Below are 17074 nucleotides of genomic sequence, written 5' to 3'. Positions count from 1 at the left end.
ATTTGATTAAAAAACTGCAAAGGATTTTATTAACTACATGCAATAGCGATGACTTTATTAAAGCTATTATAATCAATCTTTACTACATGTATGTCGACATATTTTGGTCTCGTGGGCCGTGCGAATATCGCGCTTCGATGATTTTTCATCAATTTCCAAATACTGACAGGGGCATTTCCATTATACACAGTGCTCTGAAATCAAACAATTCATTCATTTTAATAGCAGAAGTTACCTGTCACTCTACGTGGCAAAGAGCGAGTGTCGATTCTTCCATCATGTACAAGGGGTGAAATGTATCTACATATTATATATCCCGTTATTAAGGTTTACGTGACTCAACCCAGCTCAACTCAACCGTCTTTGACGCTTACTAGTATTGACATCACTAGTACAAATAGGATATTGGAAATCCGGGGGGGGGTTTAGCTCACTGCAACCCACACCTTCGCTGCAAGAAATATTCTTCAAAAAGTGCAGTTAACATTTTCGAATACATATTACTTATTTCTACTGGACTCAGTGTTTGTCCTCTGAATAGTTAATTGTCATAACGGTATCTCGTGTGATAAAAGGCGAGCAAGATCGGGGTCCCTTGCCCTGAGAGGTAAAAACCGTGCGTGACTTCCAAAGCAGTGCAGTATGCCTTTCTATAGGCAGACCAACCGATCGATGGGCCGGTTCCTTCTTCTGGCTCCCGGGATCTATTAATTTAGTGACGACATAGTCTATATCAACGCCTTCAGACAAGACCACTACAAAACCCAAAAGGGAGCTCAATGTAGACCAGAATCCTCACAAAAGCGCTCCAGAGAAGACCTAGCGTTTGAAAGGAATGTAGATTTTCGGTTAGTCATATTGATCAACACAAAAAGCAGGTTGGCCTATTGGAAATGAAATAGACGCTGTAAGAGCGATTGGATTTAAAACTTACGAAAAAAAATTGAAGAAAGAAATTATAAATGGCTTACGCTAGGGACGGCAGCGGTAATGTGTGGCCGGGGCAGACACTTAACCTTGGAGACGAGGAAGAAATTATTACAGAAGCAGCTGCACGGCTGCAGCTAGAGAATAACAACATGCTTGGACGTTCGATGTCGTGTCGGCGTCCTCGGACGAGAGAGGCCGCCGAAAGCCCAAGCTACCGTCGAAGGAGCGGAAGCGTGCCCGCCTGCAGTTATCGCCCCAAAAAGAAACCTGTACCCCCAAAAAATGAACACGACAACCTTACCGAAGTAGAGTACTACTTAGTCCGTGAATTCAGCCTGAACTCCAAAGGGCTCCTGCAAAGAGGGGATTCCGTAAAGAAGCGTAAAAAGAGGATCGGAAGTGCCTCAAGTGACACTGCAGCCAGCGCTGAAGACGGAGCAGAGGGTCCTCGCTCGAGATCCGTCAGTCGGACCAGCAGCATAGCGTCCGAGGATTGTTTTGAGGTGGAAGGTTCTGAACCGGAGAGGTTTAAGATTGTCATACTGGGTGCCCACGGAGTGGGGAAAACGTCCCTGACTCAACAGTTCACTAGGACGGCTCTGGTGGATACGTTTGATACGGATTCCGGTGAGTAGTTTCGTCAAGCCTAGATTACATGTACATACGCCATGCGATGTCGGTACGATGCCCGTAAATCCCGTTTAGACGGTGGTCGTGGGACATACGAAAGCTCATGAATTCACAGCCTCAATAGCCTCAACAAAGTTGTCAATCTAAACATTTGACAAATCTTTAAAACCGTAAGCCCGAAACGTTATCGTAGATGTCATGGCACAGCTCCAATACGATGGACTTGCGGTGAACGACATGATTGGACCTGTTGATGGTCTCTTTTAAACCTTTGGTTTTTTCAGGAGGCAGAACGATCATAAAGATGTTTAAAACGTATTGTAATTTACTTGCAAGATATGGAATTGTAATTTTTCCTTATTTTGACCACATGGGCGTAAAAATCGTAGAGGCTGTACCGACAACATATTGATCTTTAAGGAAGCCGCACGGAAGGCTTAAGACAGCTGATAATGAAAGGGCTCTGTACGATCACTTTTCAACCAAAAAACCGATGTTTCCCAATGTGACCTAAATGTCATGTCGTAGAAAGGACACATAATGAAAACGTAGCCCGCAGCTACTTACTATGTCTGAAAAAATCGTACGGAGTTTCGTATACTATTTCCTTGTACGGCGCCCGGGGCAAATGTAATCTATGCTTGAGTGTTGTGAACTATGCGTTACATGTATGTACTTGAATGCACGCAACACTAAGTGCATATGCGTTTGCATGCATGTGCTGGTATTTGTTGTTCCAACACGTAAAATATACTCACCCAGCATTCAGAAAAGCCCCTTTAATGATGTTATAATTAGTGATCAATAAACAACGTCATAGTATTAAAAATTGCTGTACACGCACGTGCAAGTTTACGTTCACATTATGCAGGAATGCCACATGTGGGTAAATTGTGATTGAATTATTTTATTCCTAGAAAGTTAAACTTGCAGTTTTCGGAAAAAAACGAGACGCATCTGGCACCTGATTTTCTAACCGAATCTGAATCTAATTGGCCCTAATTTTTAAATAGTCTTATCTCTCCAAGCATAAAAAACACCAAACGTGGTTTGAACAAAGCGCAAACTTGTTCACTCCTTAATTATGTTACTTTATCTTTTAATGTAGTTATTGTTTTTATCATTAGCCGTGTCTTTGTAAAATTATACTGTGCTATAACATTGCAATTACTCCATCCATTGATATCAATAATAATTCAATTGCAATGCATTCAGTATGTTTTAGCTGTTAAAATTGGTGCACAAGAAGACTATTTGCAAAGTTTATCAAAAAGGAAGGATACGTTAGTATTTATTTTATCACGTTTTATTCGATTTCTATTCATATACCCAACTCTGGCGTGTTTTCTTTTTATCTCATTTCAATTCCCGCAAATAGTTGAATAGCAAACCCTATTTTGCAGAGATTAAATAAAGACCGTATTACCATTGAATCGATAATGATACATTGGAATGAAACGGCCCATGTATATCAGGAGGCGCATTTATGGAATAGAAAAATCTCAGTTGTAAGCTTTTATCGACAGAATGTTCTATACAGAGCGGTTTAGGATGAGGCAGTCGAGGCGTCAGTTTAGTTTCGAATACCATCAGGATTATCTAGTTATCCAGATGGCACGAGGGGAGGCTTAAGAAACTAGACCTACAGGTTGTTGGTTTGCTTATAGACAGTTTTTTACAATTGCAATTCAAGCCCAAATTCTTATTTTTAATGCACGGTCGACCTTTTTAGACAAAATAGAATTCTTTCTACGACAACGAGCTAAAATGCGTACCAATTGTTTGCTGTTACCAAAGCCCCTGTTTTGAAAATAGGATATGAAATTTACAATTATCGAGCATTCAATTGCTATTTATTAGATTTCGACTCTGTTAAGATCCCACGTTGCTTTTAAGGCACTGATCTTTGCGGTTTGCCAACTCATTTAGTTTTCCTTTTTTGGCGTTAAACCAAGCCAGAGCAACTGCTCATGCACCTGCAGACTCGCATTCATTCGCTTTTTCTGGTATTCTTCTTTCCGAGCTATCAGCTGTTATTTATTTATTTATCTATTTATTTATTCGTGAACCGTATTCGGAAGCTGTCGATTATCTACCGTTAATTTCCAAGGCCTTAATATTATACCTCGCCTGCAAGCAAGTTCTTTCAAAATTTCTGCCAGACTTTTGAGCGCACAGTCGCACACATTATTTGGCGATAAGTGGACTTAAGCCTACCTTCAATTGCCCTCAACTACACTGACTGTACCCCCCTTTTATCCCATCAGGACAATTAAAGCAATGACTTTGTAAGCTTTTTCCCCTATTGACTGTACCCATGCCATTTTTTTTCATATCTTGCATCACTCTGCCGTTAAGTACTTCACGCTCCAATGAATTTTGTATCAGAAATTCCCATTTTCGATGCTAATAAATAACATTCAATTGGACAGCCACCTAAAAGTTACATGCGGCACGTCTTTTATTGATGCGATGGTGCTTGGTAGATCAGAATGACAAATCTGTGTATTAATCACAACTTTTCAAGCGTTCGGTTACACTTGGCTGAGCAATTCAGAGAATCGGTTCACAGAATGTAACTTTATGCCCAATTGGGCTGTGAGAGTAATGAAGAAAAACGATCTTAGCGATCGTGTCATTTTGATTGATCGTCTCTGTTAACCTCACGTTTTAGGACACGGGTTAAAGACATTAATTGAAGTTTAAAAAATGTTTTACTGAAGATGTCCATCAATGAACTATTTACATAGGAAATGAAACTAATCGTTTTCTTAGGATACCCTCATAGGTAAATATTAACTAAGGAATAAGACAACAATAAATAGCCCGCCCCTCTGAAGCAGACGTAGAATGTTCAAGACGAAACTAAGTGAATCAAGTTGAAGTGATCATTCCGTATAATTTATTTATACATATTTATAATAACTAAATATGTATTGATAAATTCAAGAACTGAACCGTGCCCCATGAGAAAAGAGGGGGGGTAGCACGTGGGGGTACAGAGGTATATGATGTGCATACGTAGTAATCTTGAAAATATATAATATCATCATCATGTCTCAAGTGTTCATGCCTGTCAAAGTATGCACAAGAAAAGATGTGTACGCGAGCGGCTGCTTGTGTGGGGAAGTGTTTGCATGAGCATATAGGCCCCATGTTCTTGTCTATCTTATTCTGTATGTATAAACTAAAAATGGTGCTGCCAAGCCAAGTCATCTCTCCAATTATTTTCGGTATTTGCAACAGTGCCAGCATAACCCCACTAATAAGAGGTTAAACCCTAGTGAATATGGGTCCTGGAACCAGGGAGAATCAACCTACTGATGCTGGTGCCAGATAAGCAGCGCTTAAGTATATTATTTATGTTGGCAAGAGACGCAGATACCAATCTATTCCAAGTGAAGCGCAACGCCGGCAACTATAATGCAATATCCATCCTCGTCGGTTTATGTGAGATCTGGCGATCAAATGCGGTTGTTAACCTAGTGTTAGAAATTAGCTGTGATGTGAAGCTTGTCTTCCTATATTTTCTCGCTGTAAGTGTTTGTCCCCAAGGCACTGAGCGCCGCCTCAGACACTTTTGATCTTTTATTTTTAAATACGCCAGTCATATTGGAGGCAACCAGTAGCGCCTTTGAATCGATTTGTCGCTGTGAAGTTAGTTTATGAAGATAACTAAATAGTGAAAAGATAATAAAGACGAGCATTTGGCGGAGAGATGGTAATTTCTGTATAGAGGCAACGGCTGAAAATGACGCTTTGGCGGGAAGAAAGTAAATCATTGACTAAGTAGATGAAGAGAGTTTTTTTATTCACCGTCGATTCGACTGGCTAATATAATTTTAATTGCTAAAACAATTAGAAAATAGCGTGCCTAAATTTAAATGCAATCTTGAGCAAGCAAGCAAGCATGCGGTCACGCACACACACGCGCACACACACACAGAGAGAGAGAGAGAGAGAGAGAGAGAGAGAGAGAGGTGCATTCATAACGACTAGTATCATTCATTTATCCTCAAAAACACACAATTGTTAATTACCTTCATATTTATAACAACCGATTATTGAGTTCAACATGGCCCCTGGGACCCGTCCCAGATACGATTGGCCACAGTGCAATTACTTTAGTATATGTTGGAAAAGTCATCAGATTTTGATAACGTGTAAATATTGGTCTCTCTGCTTTTCATCATTGGCTCGCTTATGCCTGATGATTACATATTTATTACATCGAAAATACATTTTGTCAGCTAGAGGTGGATTGGGATCGATCCACGTTGATTTGTCCCGAAACGACCGACATTTCGGTGCAATGCAAAGTGCTGACAAAATATTGGAACAGCATATGCATTATACGTATGTGGGCACATATAAAAGCCAAGGTTTATAGGTACATGTATAAGAAGTAGCCAGCCAGTAGAAGAATCGTGCATTTCTAGATCTTGCGTTTTTTTTAATTGTCAAGCAACCTCTGTGATCACCATTGAACAAAGCGTATCTCTCTCTCTCTCTCTCTCACACACACACACACACACACACACACGCACATTAACAAACAACAGACTCGTGCTAAAATGTAGACTAATATCAGGAATTCCAACCCTGCCTCAATACCTGTAAGATTTAAACTGCGCTACACTGTCACTGTCATTGTGAACACATCACATCCATCGAGCACGGTAAATTTAATCATTTCCTCATATCATGCGATGTCAACAAGAGTTTATGAATGTTTTATATGCAAGTAAAACAGTTTATAAATCCTCGTAAATGAATAAATACATACAAAGGTTCGTGAAGAGATTAACGGTATTCAAATATGGCATCCGGACATGAAGTTATAAAGAACATCACTACTGTTATACAGTCAGAGATCTGCCCGTTTCCAAGAAAAGATAATCCCATGCATGAGATTTCTTTTCCTTGACAGATGCCTGTCTCTAGATGCTATTAGATTAAATACAAAGTATGCCCACTTATGGGGCGAAGAAAATAGCGGTTCGGAAAACATTATTTGTAGAAAATAAATTTGGTCTCGTCTCAGCCGTAAAACAGTCTGCAGAAAGATTGCCAAGACACGCCTGATTAGAGGCATTTTTTTACAATGTGAAAAAAACATGCTCAATACTATTATACATTTTGAATCCAGAGCTTTTAAAACTTTGTAAAAAAACATGCGTGTATCGCGTTAATTGACAAATTGATCCCAGCAAAGTAACGAATACTGTAGAAATAATACACAAGGTAAATAGCGATTGATTAGATTTCTTTCTCTAATCAAAACTTGGAAGAGATTCTTGTGGTATATATACAAGTAAGAAGACATTAGACATTAGAAGGTGTATATTTGATTACAGACCGGGATCTATTAGTAATATGAACGACAGAATTAGGTTTATTATGACTATAAATACATGAACTAGGAAATTGGCTAAATACTTTGTACACGCTTTTTTAAAAAGAAAATCAGAAATGACGTGTGGTGATATATATGTCCATGGGGCCAGGGATATAATGTTGTCACATTAATTAAATAAATATTTTGTTCTATATTTGGTAGAACACTGCAAGATGGTGACCCGCTCCATTTTGTCTTGGTCAAATGACCGATCGTTTGACAAATCACTGGATAAATGAGGGAATTAAAGAAAAAGTTTATAGTTTATTTTTGGGCTGATAAAATAATCTCTAATCTGTAACAATAAGGTGTATGCTAACTTGAGGCTAGTGGTGTGTGTGTGTGTGTGTATGTGTGTGTGTGTGTGTGTGTATGTGTGTGTGTGTGTCCTTTTGACGACATTTTTACCTATTGTGTACTGTGGTGGTGGAAGAAACAAGGCATATTGACGGAATGAAATAAGTCTGTCAGTCAAGATACTGTATCAGTCAGCATGATATGTTGACTGACGTAGGCATCCAGCAAATCAGCAGAGGACTTATGGTAAAAAAAAAAATTAACAGAAAAACATGGATGATGTAAGCCCGTAAGTGCATAAATGACAGAAAAGGGGTTTTATTACACGCTGCTGCGGTTTTTGCACAGGATGAATAAGTAAATGAGATTTAAATAACATTTCATGGCACATTCAGTATTGCAAGTCATGCAAATACTAAAAATATCAAATTCAACGCTTTCCCAAGAAACGTGCTGCCAAGAAGAAAACATCTTGTATTCTGGGTGATTGTCCGTATGTTTTGTAATGTTCCCGTTCAATTAGGCGTGTTAGAAACTTTTAAATCTCACCAAGGTTGTATGTTCTTGAAGACGGTGGTACATTGCAGAGGGGAATCGTTTGTTTAGCTTCTCTGAACCATGCATGTTCACGGAGAGAGGTTTTAGAAAGAGCCTTAGTTCATATTTTACATCACCAACAGTGAAATTAATCATTGCCCAAATTTTATACGATTCATTGCCTTGATTTGTGGGGTTTGCAACCTTTTAGTACGACCACGCAACGTTGAGATATTAATGGCCATTTCGACTTGTCCTCGCTGAGGCTAAATCAATCGCTAACACTTTAGAGTAACGCGTAAAAATGTGCGGTATATATAATGCACATGCTGTGTATTTCTGCGTATGTGTGTGTGTGCATTTTTTCGTGTGTGCGCGTTGGCAATCAGGCGTGTGTATATTTGTACATGAGTTTACAGTATGTACATATACCCAGCATGTGTTTGTTGTGCAGCGCATTATTGCGTGTTTGCATGTTTCAGGGCACACATGTAGCCTACATACACAGTTAATGTTCTTTTTTTTTGGGCTTAATATTCGATATACATGCTTACTGTGAATTCTCATAAACATGTACTATATCTCCAGCACCTTTTTACATTTCAGCCGACAAGTTTACAGAGGTCGTGGTCACAGTTAGCGTAGATGGGGACGAGACAGAGCTCAGCTTTCACAGTATAACAGAGGATCAGGTACTTGAATTGGGCTGTTCGGTGGCCCAGAATTGATTACTTTTGATTTACATATAATGACAGGGTGACCCCCTCCCCCCCCCCAAAAAAAAAAAAAAAAAAAAGAAACAAACAAACAAATTCTATTTGACCCTACAATAGACAGCATATTTCAACAAACGTCCTAAACTTCAATAGAAAACTGTCAATTATTCGAACACATTCCCCCTTGGGTATTTCCCTGACTTCTACTGTGATTTCTGTTTTCGTTTAAGGGTTGTTCTGGTTTACATGTACCAACACACGTGTACCAGAAAACCCTCATGCAATTGGTGAACTGAAGGCAGCGACAACAGCAAAATCCAGGGAAATCCCCAAAGATGAATGAGTTCAAGTAATTGACAATATTGCGCAACGTACGCAAGTGTGTTTCCAACGCCGCGAAGGTCATTTAGAGCACGTTTTGGAAAGATTATGAATTACATACAAAGCGACGAAGATAACAGAATCTTTGGGGAATGACTGTACACAAAATGAAGTTCCGTAGGATTAAATAAAAATTCAATGAGTTCTTTTTTTGGGGGGAGGGGGCACCCTGTATAATTATTGTGTTTTGTCACTGTTGTTACTTGCCTATTTTCATTTCAACTCAGATCTTATTATTTTCTTTTCATTCATAAAATCATCACTCGTGTAAAAAAAGTTAATCGAATTATTATCATATTCTTATACTATTCTTATTAGGGAGACATCAAGGTAGTATGTGGGATAATTAACACTTCCTCATACGACCGATATATCCCAGAAGAAAGCATATATTGCGAGAGGGTGACAGTGTATTCTTTGACATACATATACATACTGTGAGAAAGTACTAGTATTCAGCGAAAAACACCCCTAAAACCGAATATATATAGGTAGCGTGTATGATACGATCGGTACCTGTATGTATAAATATATTGGGTAGTCCCCTAAAATGTTCCCCTGAACTTATCGGCTGATCTTTTCTAGATACCCTGCCTCGTGGAGGACCCAAGCATAGATGGCGCTCTAGTCGTGTACTCTCTGGCGGACAGACAGACCTATGTCTTTGCAGAAGATGTGCTGTGTAAAATACGGAAACATCTCAAGTGTACGTGTCCGGTGGTATTGGTGGCAAATAAGGACGATTTAGTGAGGACACGGGTGGTGAGTTGTGGGGGTAAGTATGGCCAAAAATCATGCCTAAAGTGGAACAGTGCTACTTCATAAAAAGTGACGACTGGCGTCAAACTTGAATCAAAGTCAAAAGCCACATGCGTTTCGCAACGAATGAATTTTTACGTCATACACGCATCTTCGTTTGTAAAACTTTGTGTGTAATTGATTGAGAATAAACTTCCAGAACATTTTACCATTGAAGAACTAGGCTTTCAATTGGTAGCCATCGCATATCCCCACACTTCCCCTAATTATCAACAGTAGCTCACCCAAAGGGAACCCATTCCTTAGATACCTATATCACTGCCTGGGTTCTAGTTATTGAAAATAAATGTTATAATTACAACATAACACATGTGGCTCCATATGTATGCAAGGCTATTGAAATGCAGCGATGAAAAAACCAAATGTAAAAGAACAATCTTTCCCCAGGGACAGCCCCACCTCCAAAGGCACTAAATTTTCAAAGTATACCCATGCGTAATCATAGTGAAAGGTCCTTCAGTCGAAAACTTTTCAAGTTCCTCAATCTAAAGATCTATGAGAAGATAGCAAAATTAACAATTTGTAATAAAAATAATAGGGTAGAAGAAAGGTTGCATACAGAAGGAAAGGTGCTGTAGCCACTCTTGAGATCACGTACATATACAATAAACGACATTTTACAGCATATCTCTGATGACTTCAAAGCTTAAAACGTTACTACATCACGACTACGAGAAATTTTAAACTACACTGTAGCCATAGAACCATCTACCTTTTAATGAAACATATTTTTTATCGAGGTAAGTGCCCGAAACTGGCATCACACGCACACAAGTACGAGCCCACGTGCGCCTGCCCGTAGTTTTTATAGAGGGTGAAGGCAATAAAATTGCCACCCACCTATGCCCACTTTGATATAAAGTGAAACAACTTCAGTACTCAAGATAAGTTGAAAATCTGGAACACTCTTTTATGTCGGCGGCGTAATCACAAACTTTAGATTGTTATCACGATATCGGTGAGCAGCTGAAAGTGATTCTCTGGCAAAGCTTTACATAAATGAAGCAAAAATAGATTTAACAGTACATGTAGGGGAAGGTTTTTTTAATTATATGCACACATTTACAAAGGTAAATACGAGAGATAAAAAAAATGGAGACGTGTGTTGATTTATTTTCAAATTGTGCAGGTCTCATCTTTTATACATTGCAGTATTTAAAAGGCTCAGTTCGTGAAGTAATTGATTGATGGATTGGAGCACATCTTTGGTACTGTAGCACACACACAAAAGCAATTTGATGGAGAAATGAAAGGGTTTTAAAGCAAGCTATGAATGACATGTATGACATTTCAGTTAATGAGATAGATTTTAAAGGATTACTTAGCGTTTGTTTGGAAATCCAGGGAAAGTGGAACGAAATAAAGAACAACGGGCTGTTGGAAAATTGAAATGTGTTTGAAATGGCGGATCGAAAACATTTACATATGGCTGCTACAGTCCCCTTTCCATCATTCCCCTAAGAGCATTCTCCTTCCCGCCGTTCTCATCAAAGTTGGAATCGGGAATTCTAAGGGACCAAATGAGCTCCTAATCATGTCCTGAGGCATATTATTAATGGAGCAGCAGGCCCACGTAACAGTTAAATGAATTCCTAGCTAATTCAAGTCCTAGAACAAATACGCTGGAGAGTTCGTTAACGTCACCTTTGCGGGCTCCGTATATGCAGGCAGATCGTGCATATTTCCGTACAAAGTCTTCCAAGAATTTAACCGCAGTTTGCAAAATGAAGTTCACACGAGGAAATTTCACAGGAGAAAAAAAACGTGCACAAAGACCTTGACCATTGCCTATGCTGGATATACCAAGGTTGTGAATATTTAAGGCACGTTTCCAATCAAAATAAATCGAACAAACTCCGCACAATCCCATTTCAGTAAAGCCTAGATTACATTTGAAATGCAATGCCTACAAAATACAAAAAATGGGTTCCAATTTGTGCTGTAGATGGTATCCTAATCATGAGTGAATAGTAGCAATAAAATAAAACCGACCAACTAATTTCGCTTTGATAAAAAAGCTATTGTAAGTTCTGTGTTGTAAAAACGGAATAACGATACGAAAACCGTGCAGTAGATTTTTTCTCTTACAGTGCAGCAGAGTCAAGCGTAGTAATAATATAGGACGTGTCAACTATAAGCATAAGGCTCATTTTACTTTGCTGGCACATTTAACCCATATCAAATCCCCCTGAAATCCGATTTTCACCTAATTTATATGTATGTGCATGCTGTTATAAACCAGTTCTTCCAGCATATCAGCATTGACAAAGTCTATGTAATTAACCTCTGTCAAAGAGGTTATATGTTCGCCTTTGTTACTGTGTTAGTTTATAACCTTATGCAAAAACTGATGAGCGGAATTTGTTAATAAAATTTCCAGGGTCAGTCAGAAATTGAGTAACTTAATCAGAATAATAAAGATTTTGGTGGTTATTCATTTATTAAATAATCAATGTACAGACTTGACATTTAAATATGGAATATTTTTTCCAATATTTTTCATCAGTTTTTTCCTATTTTGTTGACTGATAAATGAAAATAAGGATTAAAATCGTGTTTTAATAACTTTTAATTATCTCTTTGATGTCATTGTGACATCAGTTCATTAATGGAATTCGCCAGAGAAGCAAACAAAAACACATTGCCTATTCTATGTCATACGACAACCATTAAAAGAGATATTTTAAATCTCCATATTTTCCAAGTTATTGTCTTTAAAAGAGTTACACGCTCCACAAAGGACCCTCATGTCAGTGTCTAGTCACAGTAACGGTCGCTGTTACGCCTGACCTATTCTGGCTGCTACCAGGGCTCTCAAGTGGCAAGGCATTCCTTGGATAGGTTTTTAAATTTCAATCTGGAATAACATTCCAGACATCGGTCAAAGTATGTCCAATTTGGTCCAGTTTTGTTGTAGGACACGTAGGCCATTGATTCGGCGAGTAATGGCCTACCCACATATTGTCTATGTAGTTCAAATATGGCGATTTTGATGACCAAGGTAGCTGTTCATTCCCTTGGTTCTGTAAGTAATCTGCTATTAAAAGTGAGCAATCTCACCGTGCAACCTAAAATTGTTCCTAAGTTGCCCCCTATCAAATGATAGTCAAGTGGTTCCCAGATTATTTCTTTATTTGATCTTGTTCAGGTTTTCGTCGATGACAACCATTGGTATTTTGGCAACAATGTGGTATCCACTCCAAATACTGACGCTGTTAATGACCTTAGTCTCTTAAGACGCGGCACACACTTTGTCGTTGGCCTCTTCTGGATGTCTGTAAACTCTGTTTTGGCTGTTGAGCGGTACAGGTGAAAGCTGACCTCAATAATGAAAGCCACGAGATTTGAGTGTTCAACCCAGAAACAGTCAAGGCCCCCAATTCATTGGAGAAACATACAACGATGTTTTGCTGTTTACAGTAGGTTCCACGGAGGTCGTCTGGTATTCTAACCTGCTAAAACCAGTTTGGTGTTCGCTAAGGGCCTTGAAAAATGCGTTTTGGTGGCAATTTACCCCTCATTCTGAACGGACTGGGTGGTTTTTGTTTAGTTGCAACAGCATAACCCGAAAGACAGTGGGCCCTGTACCCTGGTGGTAAGATTTTAATACATTGGGTGTGGCTTCTGTGTTGGTACATCAGTCTGGGCATTACTCTATAAAACTGTGCGGACCGTTTCTTTTGGCGCAATTATCTGTCTGGCAATGCGCCATTCTGCCATAGATTCACAAATTTGTAAAGCACTGCATAGCTCATTTTACACACTGCAAAACTGACCACTTGCATGCAAAATTTCAAATTCTTTTATGCAGTAGTTGCCGTCATATGGATACTTTTTTGACAGAACAATGCTTTGCCAAAGCCAAGCTTTGACCTGCCCAAAGGAGCACTACCCAATTAAATCACTGCATATTACATAATGCAGCAGCGCAACAAACCTGGTATTCAGTTAATTGGTAGCGACACATCTGACTACACACTTCTCCATTCACATATCTCATATGAGATCGGGGTTTTTGAAAAAAGAACGCATTTTCACATAGGCTTACCTTCGAAACTGAAATATTGCATATTAAATGTCAAGTCTGCATTAATATTGGGAATTCAGCTGCCCTGGCGGAGGTAGGCCTAAAGCTGCCCTTTCCGAGTATTTTTCTACTTGAGTATTGGTTCTATTTACTCACAACTACTGTTATCTTTTCATTCTATAGTAATACAATGAACAATAGATCAACGAATTTCCAGAACCAATACATGTACTTCAACTCGACTGTGCACGCTTTACGCACTACTCCCTTGCGATCAATACGCAATCCCATTTTGTAGTTTAGCGTATCAGCGAGGGTAATCAGTTGTTACCTGAGCTGGTGATAACATGATGATGTGATTACACCATTGTTGGTAGCTACCCAGCAGAGGGAAATAACAGGAGACACGGCATGCCGGCTCTTAACGATTTTAAATCAAGCCGTAATTTGGTTTTAATGTAAACGAATTGAAAAGTAACATACACTAGTATAAGAATCCTGTGTTTTTGCATACGGGAGTCAGGGCTCTTCAAAGGTGAAATGAGCCGGTGTGGGTGGCGTTTAATGAAAAACTGTTATGAGTAATCAATTTTGGGGGGAAATTAAAAGTCATCACTTGAGAACTTTGAATCTATAAGACACGGAGCCTTTTTTTAATATGAACAATCAGATTGAGCAAGCAGTTATCAGGCGGAAATATTGATTTCAATCAGTACATAGTTCTTAATCGTTGGTAAAATGCAGAGTCGATTTTAGGTAGGTGTGTATTCAGTTCCGACAGTTTAAGTCCAAAAATTTGTTCTGAAACAGGGTTTTGTATTTAAGAAACAGGGTTCTATACTTATCTTCACTTATATATATATATATACAAGCCGATATAAACAAGCTCCGACTGAGATTATCGATTTCTCTTTATCGCCAGATTTGAGATGCCGATATAGTTATTTCTGACTGTGCTTGCGGGAATTTGATAAAAACCCTAAACTAATACAGTTCTTGTCTAGATAGAATTGCTGCACAGATCTGAGATCTGAGAAGAAAGCGATTATTTTTGGTTTTGTAGTAAAAGCGATACCGGCATTCTTATAGGTTTTTCGATTTCATTTCTATTTGTGAGGTCCGTGACGCAGGCTGTTTGCATGTCTGCAATAACGAGAATGGCTCCAGTTACCAGTTATTGTGCATGAAAGGACAAAATATCATGCCGATGTGAATGTCCCATTGGAAACACCGCCCCCGCGCTGAATATAACATTCTGCCAAATTTCCTGCCTTGCAGATAGAAGTACCTTTACACCGAATACTTTGTCCTGTTTTTCAAAGTTAAATAGACTAAACCTAATCCATGCCCACTGGACTTAGGTGGCCGGAACGTTAGTCGACCTGTCGATACATGTAGCAATTTTAGCCCCTTCTGCCCGTCCTAGCCCGTTCTTTATACACGTAGCGCGCTTTAATGGCGTACAATTATCAAATGTGGCGGTTTGCCCCACAGAGAGTGATGATCATTATAAAAAGTAGACTTTTGTAGGTGGGGGTTCCTAGCGGACTTCCCTTCCTGTCACACCAGGCCGCGGCCGAGCAATATATTTTAATATTAAAGTATTATGTCAGTATTATATCTTTAGTTTCATAGAGAATATTCTTTTCAGAGGGCAAGTTGGTCGCCACACTATACGACGCCAAATACATCGAGACCTCAGCCGTCCTAAGCTACCATGTCGACGAGTTGCTAGTCGGCATCCTCCACCAAATAAAATCGAGGAAGTCTCCGTTCAAGGCTCCGTCTCAAGGAATGGTGCGACGCAATAGTGCCAAAAGGATTCTGAAACGTCTGATGAGTTTCCATCACGGTACCACGACACCGGATTTAGTGTGCAACGATTGATGCTTAAAGAGCACGTAAAACAAGAACGGTTGTGAGATTATTATTATTTTTTATTATTAACAGATTTTTTAACTTATTTTGACATCATCACATGCTGAAAGACATAGGGACCATTTCCACAGATATTTAGATCGATCTATCTCCCTGGGGAGTCTCACTAGATTGCTGTCAGTTTGTCCCGCCTACTAAAAGCTGAAAGGGGGTAATTAACTGTTGTGTGCGCTCGACTCCCGGAAGCTGACAGCAATCTAGCGTGAACCCCCAGGGAGTTAGGTCGATCCAGATGTCTCGATCTAAATCTGTGGGAACCCAGTCATAAACTGTGAGCATGCACATATGAGTGTGGACTGCCGGTAGAAAGGATTTGCCCAGAAAATAAAACCCGGTTAAAGTCCAACGCACACTGTGAAAAAAATACTGAGTTACCAGCTTCAGGCATATTCCTGCTCAGCTCTTGGCCTACCTTAGTCGACCTGTGCGTTCCAGGGGACGTTGATACTAAACACAGTAATGAGTATTTGCTATCCACCGATAAACCATGTGAAATGGCATGATAACAAAGTTACCTCAACTTGAACGATGTAGAGCCTACACGTTCTGTAAATGGCAAGTTACTCCACTTTTACGATTTGCGTCATAATTAACTTAGTTTAACAAAAAACACTTGTTTTTTACACTTGCCAATTACATATTTACTATTGAATAAATTTACAATACTAAGTAGGATGAAATTTGTTCTCATTGGTTAAAGAACCCTGCAAAGCAACCGAAAGTGCTGCCAAATTGGTTAATCTATACAAACTTTTTCTTTCAATTACAATTAATGATACCAGACGACAAACGTTGCATATGTAGGTCTTATGGTTTTGGAATCATTACCTTAGCATTAAGTACTAATATGGCTCTCTCGTAGTAGACCTGCCGTTGGGATCAACCAGATATGCTTAATTTTTGTTACCATTAAGATATTTAAGAAGGGCGACATGTGCATAAGCTTAAGCCTTTAAGATATGAACTAATAATATAACAGCATTTCGTTTTCTGCATCTTCCGTGTACATGACATGAAGCTGCAGTGTCTCGGCGATGTACTTTTTGCTTGTATGCAGAGTAAAACAATTTATACCACAGCATCACATTTGAAGCTCCTTATCGTAATTTTCCCAAATGTGATTAGTGACACTGTAATGTCTAATACACTTCCTTTTGCATTACAGGTAACGAGATTAAATCATTGTGCCTGGCTGTAATACACACTCCCTGAGCGATAAGTCTATTAAACCTGTCGATATGGACATCCCTGTGGTTAGTATTATATTGGAATGCAAACCAGTGCAAGACGTTTGGCAAAAATTGACATGAAGTTTTCCCCCTTGGATATGATATTTCATGTATCTATGAAATTACATTTTTTATTTGTTTTTGTGTATATATGCCATTTATTCTTTAACTA

At 39.1% G+C, this 17074-nt stretch overlaps 1 protein-coding gene across 1 annotated transcript; it reads left to right on the top strand.

Moving 5' to 3' along the window:
* The first annotated feature begins 435 nt into the window (after nucleotides 1-435).
* On the top strand, nucleotides 436-16424 carry LOC106169580 (GTP-binding protein REM 1-like). The gene is made up of 4 exons (XM_024076932.2): nucleotides 436-1557; nucleotides 8399-8484; nucleotides 9475-9664; nucleotides 15387-16424. Exons 1-4 carry the CDS (start codon nucleotides 963-965, stop codon nucleotides 15620-15622), a joined length of 1107 nt encoding a protein of 368 aa, XP_023932700.2. The 5' UTR covers nucleotides 436-962; the 3' UTR covers nucleotides 15623-16424.
* Nucleotides 16425-17074: the final 650 nt, after the last annotated feature.

This window comes from Lingula anatina, chromosome 4, assembly GCF_051362555.1.
Source record: "Lingula anatina isolate TDL-2025a chromosome 4, LinAna3.0, whole genome shotgun sequence".
Classification (NCBI taxonomy): Eukaryota; Metazoa; Brachiopoda; class Lingulata; order Lingulida; family Lingulidae; genus Lingula; species Lingula anatina.
Note: the sequence above shows the minus strand (reverse complement) of the source record. Positions and strands in the feature narration are given on the sequence as shown.